Source organism: Triticum aestivum, chromosome 7D, assembly GCF_018294505.1.
Source record: "Triticum aestivum cultivar Chinese Spring chromosome 7D, IWGSC CS RefSeq v2.1, whole genome shotgun sequence".
In the NCBI taxonomy this organism is placed as follows: domain Eukaryota; kingdom Viridiplantae; phylum Streptophyta; class Magnoliopsida; order Poales; family Poaceae; genus Triticum; species Triticum aestivum.
In genome coordinates, this window is record NC_057814.1 from 36,637,800 (window position 1) to 36,642,607 (window position 4,808).

The 4,808-nt window shown below is 36.8% G+C and overlaps 1 protein-coding gene across 1 annotated transcript; it reads right to left on the reverse strand.

Annotated features, from left to right (window-relative positions):
- Positions 1-553: 553 nt before the first annotated feature.
- LOC123170709 (uncharacterized) lies at positions 554-4,308 on the reverse strand. The gene is made up of 9 exons (XM_044588504.1): positions 4,152-4,308; positions 3,825-4,069; positions 3,647-3,706; positions 3,311-3,403; positions 3,116-3,217; positions 2,631-3,029; positions 2,450-2,548; positions 1,966-2,046; positions 554-631 (listed from the first exon to the last, which is right to left on the reverse strand). Exons 1-9 carry the CDS (start codon positions 4,306-4,308, stop codon positions 554-556), a joined length of 1,314 nt encoding a protein of 437 aa, XP_044444439.1.
- Between the last annotated feature and the right edge of the window lie 500 nt (positions 4,309-4,808).

Genomic DNA, 4,808 nt, shown 5'->3' on the forward strand with positions numbered 1-4,808 from the left:
ACGTTCAAAATCGTGTCTACATTTAGAGACGTTGTGTTAGGCATGCTCAAAAATCGTGTGTACATGTAGAGACGTTATGTTAGGCATGCTCATATTACGTCTCTACTCATAGACACGTTTCATTCGCCTCTTATAATCGTCTCTAAGTATACATAAGAATATTTATACAAATGGAATATTTTACTTCAAATATTATTTGATTACCCGCAAAAAAATATTATTTGATTAATTTCGAATTTGTTTCATCGTTTCAAATACAATTATTCTTAATGTCATGGTTGCACATGCAGATTGGTCAAATAATATTGTGATACGAAGACAACCTCAGTAACAACATCCAATGCATTAATTAGCAGGAACAATGTCTCCACTGAAAGTACTTGGAGTTCACAGCTGAATAATATGTAACATTCATATGAAACATGCAATGATGCAAATAAATAAGAAAAGATCCTATAGACTGGAACTCTTTTTGTCTATGAAGCTAAATTCTATACATAATCTAGAATATTTGTTCATTCAAAGATAGATTCATCAACTACTCCCGACTCCTCTAGTGCACTCCCTTTTCAAGTGCTCCCCAGCCACTGGTAGCTCCTTCAATGCACTCACTCTTCAAATCCTCACCGCCCTGAAAGGGAGAAAGAACAACATTTACATGAACACATGTTTATAGAGAAGTGCAAGATAAGAGATTCTTTGATGAAATTGTAAGAAATGTATCATACCAATGCTCTGTGGTTGTGCTGGAGGGGTTGGCTTAACTATTTTTACCTAAAAAAAGGAAGATTCCTGATAAATAACATATCACACATGTGCAGATTGGAGCATACACATTGCTTGAATGGGAACATACTTACATGTGAGCGAGGCCAAGCAATAACAGAACCCATAGCATCCCTTACGGTTTGGAATTTTTCATATGGTCTAACTAGTTTCTCATCTCCTAGATATGTACAGCCGCGATTACGAACTGCAACGTATTGCACTCCAAGCATGTTTCCTCCAACCACATATGTTTTCTCTTTACTCTCTAAAGTTCCTTTGGCCACAAGTTTGTCTTTGTTTCTCAAGTTCATCGAATACAACACGACTTCAACTTTATCCTATTTTTCAAGAAATGGAACATTTGTTATTGATGAACCTGAGAAGATTTCATTTTACACAAATAAGAACAATTTCACAAATAATTAGACCAACTATCCATTATATAATCATTGTCATCTGGATATCTAGCCTATATGTACCTGCTTTGTGACTTGGTGATGACCATGTGGCTTGGTTGCATTGCTATTTTGAGCATGATCATTCTGCAATTAAATAGGAATACGCGTGAAGGGAGACACGTGGCCAACTATAATCAAGAATGATAGCTTTGAAGAGTTCCATTACATGAAGTTAGTAAGGAGCCTTATTCCACACGCACTTTCGGTTGCGCACTTTGCTTTCAAATTAGATTAAAGTCTTATTACAAAATTATTTATTGTGAAAACTTTGCAAGAATGCAGCAAGCAAACAAATGAAGTTCAAGTCATGTAAATTTATACACTAAAAACAGGATTGACCTAATATTCAAGGGCCAGGGTGTTCCTCAACATCTATGCAAGGTTTCCACCAAAAAGACCATGTATGCAAGTTTGGTGTTTTATTAGTACTCATGTATCAATTCAAAATTGATTAATTAGTTTCTTTGAATACGAGATCTCTTGGAGCAGCAATGATATGTGTGTGACTAACTTTTGGTCCCATCGGGCCAAATCATGTTGCTGTTGTATGCAATACAATTTTTTAATACTTGGTTGAATCCGACTTATGATCTGCTAGCGGTGTCACGACATTTTTTGAAACAACCTTGTCAAAATGGGATTGGTGTTTCATAATAATGTCATTTACCTTGCACTTACATACAAAATTAGACAACCTCTTGTACAATCATTGTCATTTAGATATGTAGCATATGTTTACCTGGTTAGTGACTTGGTGAAGTCGTAAACTTGGTTCAGGGCCACCTTGCTGCACTGCAAGATTATTTTCAGCATGGACATTCTGCAATTTAATAGGAAAAGATGTCATCGTCATCATTGATAAAAATCTAGATAAGTCCTTGCACGTAGGTTAAGATTACTAGGAAGGTATATACAAACCCAAACAGGTTACAGTTGCAAACCAAAAGGTTAATATTTCACAAAGTTTTAACTTGATGATAAGATAGCGTTCCAATATTTAACTACTAAAAGGGTTCAACCAATCCCAAAATTACTGGCAGGAGATAATTGATAATTGAGTACAAGTTAGTTAACACACCTTAGTGATCACATGTTCATGTGGTAAATGCGCATTGCCACAACCCTCTTTTGATTTCGTTTGCTGCAACTCCTATTAAAGCAATAGTTCTAAGACATTAGAATGGATCTGCATTAAATAGTACATAAAAAGCCCATTACATTACCTGCATGGTAGTTTGTGGCTCCTGCACATCATTATTTGATTGTTCAAGAACATTATAAGATTCAGATTGGAGATTGTTATCTCTGTCATGTGGAGTGACCTGCAATAAAATTATTGTAATAGCATATCAGTGTTCATTAATTTCATCTTTGCACAAATATAACTGCTTTTGATATGCTAACTTGATAATTTTCTGTAGGAGAATCCACTTCATTTCTGCAAATCTCTCCAGGAAACTTTTTGGCAAGGAATGCAGCAATCATAGCCATCTGACCTCTAACATCCCCTACATCACCTTTGACTTCCTTTACATCACCTTTGACGTCCTCTACATCATCTTTGACATCTTCTACATTATCTTTCACCATGCGTACTTCAAACTGAAGATTTTCTTGGTCAGATTTCCCAACAAAAGTTATTCCCTGAGAAACATTTACTCCGCTCCAATACTTTTCATCATAGTAACCTCGAAGTTTTGCCCTTTTATCAAGTGCACCTTTAAAGGCTTCAGTATAATCGTCAATGGAAAGGCTACCATTATGATCGATTTTCCTTTTTTTTAACTCCTCATTAGCTGCATCCTATTGAATAGGAATAATTATTAATTCATTACTATACTATGGAATAGATTGTATGTTGGACTGTAGACAAAATAAGTAGAATGTACCATTATTGTCTTCACATTGTCGCTTGTGTAATTGCCATCTTTTTTCTTATGAGCTTCATCCCATAGGTCAATCTTGTGGATCGGTGCTTTCCTTTTGATTTCCTAGCCAACAAAGTATGTTAGGTCCACTAATAGTTATTTTTGAAGATAATTGATTTGTCATGTAATAAAGACTATGAAAAGTATCATTGTCACCATCTCTTTTTGTAGCCTGGCATGGCTTTTTCTCCCGGTTGTGTGTGGATTCTTCTGTTGCTTCGCACACTCTGTGTTTTTCTCGCATAACTTCTGCAAACAAATTAGATGCAGACACGCAATGTTAGCAAACTAATTTTGGAGTTCAGTTTGAGCATGAGAGGATGAGATAATAACCATGTGTGAATCCTGGCACCACATTCCAACTAGAGTCTCCCATTGATGCTTATTAACACCTATTGGAACATCACTAATAATTTCCTGGAGAGATCTCTCTTTCCGTTTGAAATATTTTTTCTTCAAGCGAGATTTGTAGGCTCTCCATCTTTTGCAAACAGTCATTAGGACCCAGTCTCGTGTAAGCTGCTTTGTCTCAGATGGATAGACAAATTTCTCCTTCAACAAAGTAAATTTAATTGTTTCATGTGAAATGACAATAAAGATGTATGTGATGATACATCAAAAAAAGATGTATGTGATGATACATCAAAAAAAGATATATGTGATGATGTACCTCTACATCCTTGATCATGTTGTTCTTTCTCTGGACAAATAATTCATTGTCCCATCTTGGAATGTTCAGTGGTGCAAATGTGGAGTTCTCTGCAACGTCGCTAAGATAGCTACTAAGAATGGAACCAGACCTTTCATTCGGAACACCTTTTTCGTTAGTCTCCACAATTATCTTTCCTCCATGTACCTGGGATAAATTCTTCAGCCGAAATTCCCCTACAATCTGCCGCATCTCTCCATTTGGCCCTGCAAGCATGAATATCCCAACACGTCAGAAACCAGTATAATAAAAACCTCATTCCGAAGAAGATTAGTCATGGAAACTTACAAATTATCTTGATTTGGCTAGTGGATTCATGAGATCTTCCTGGTACTATATTATCAATCTCTGGAGGACCTTGCAGATTTTCTTCAGCAAGCTGCACATGTTCTGCATCATGCATTGTAAGGTTCAAGTCCCGAAGTCGTCTTGGTATCCTCGCCATCGTTAATCTGCCAAATTAACAAAAACTACAGACCTCAACCAAAAGTTCAGTGCGGCATGGCATGTACAGAGAGAAAATGCCTTAAGTCTACAGCTAGCGTAGCTAACTCGTACACTGTTACAGAGAGCTGGAACATTCAGTTAGGCAAATGGCTACACATCACCTTGATGTCTCTTGAGCTCATGACACAATCTACAACGAGATGCTTCAGATTTTCAGTTTGCAAAACATGAGCTCAGTATACAATCTTTACAAGCAAGATTAGAAATAAACAAAGGGTCAAGCCTCAGTAAAACATTAAAAAGCCCCAATGACCGAGTTAGCACAGCTAAATCAGTGCACTATGTTACTTCCTGTACCAGCGAGATGGAAGATGCAGTTAGGAAAGCGGCTACACAGTACATTGATGTCTCTTGAGGTCATGACAGAATCTGCAGCGAGATGCTTCAGGTTTTCCAGTATATTCATCAGCATCAAAAACTACAGGGGAGTTGAATAGC

Excerpts from the sequence above, each read along its gene's own strand:
- LOC123170709 (XM_044588504.1), bottom strand. The coding sequence starts at position 4,308 with ATGGCGAGGATACCAAGACGACTTCGGGACTTGAACCTTACAATGCAT. Across the intron at positions 3,707-3,824 it reads ACATGATCAAGGATGTAGAG|GAGAAATTTGTCTATCCATC; the intron begins GTACATCATCAC and ends ACTTTGTTGAAG. Across the intron at positions 3,218-3,310 it reads CCAGGCTACAAAAAGAGATG|GAAATCAAAAGGAAAGCACC; the intron begins GTGACAATGATA and ends TTTGTTGGCTAG.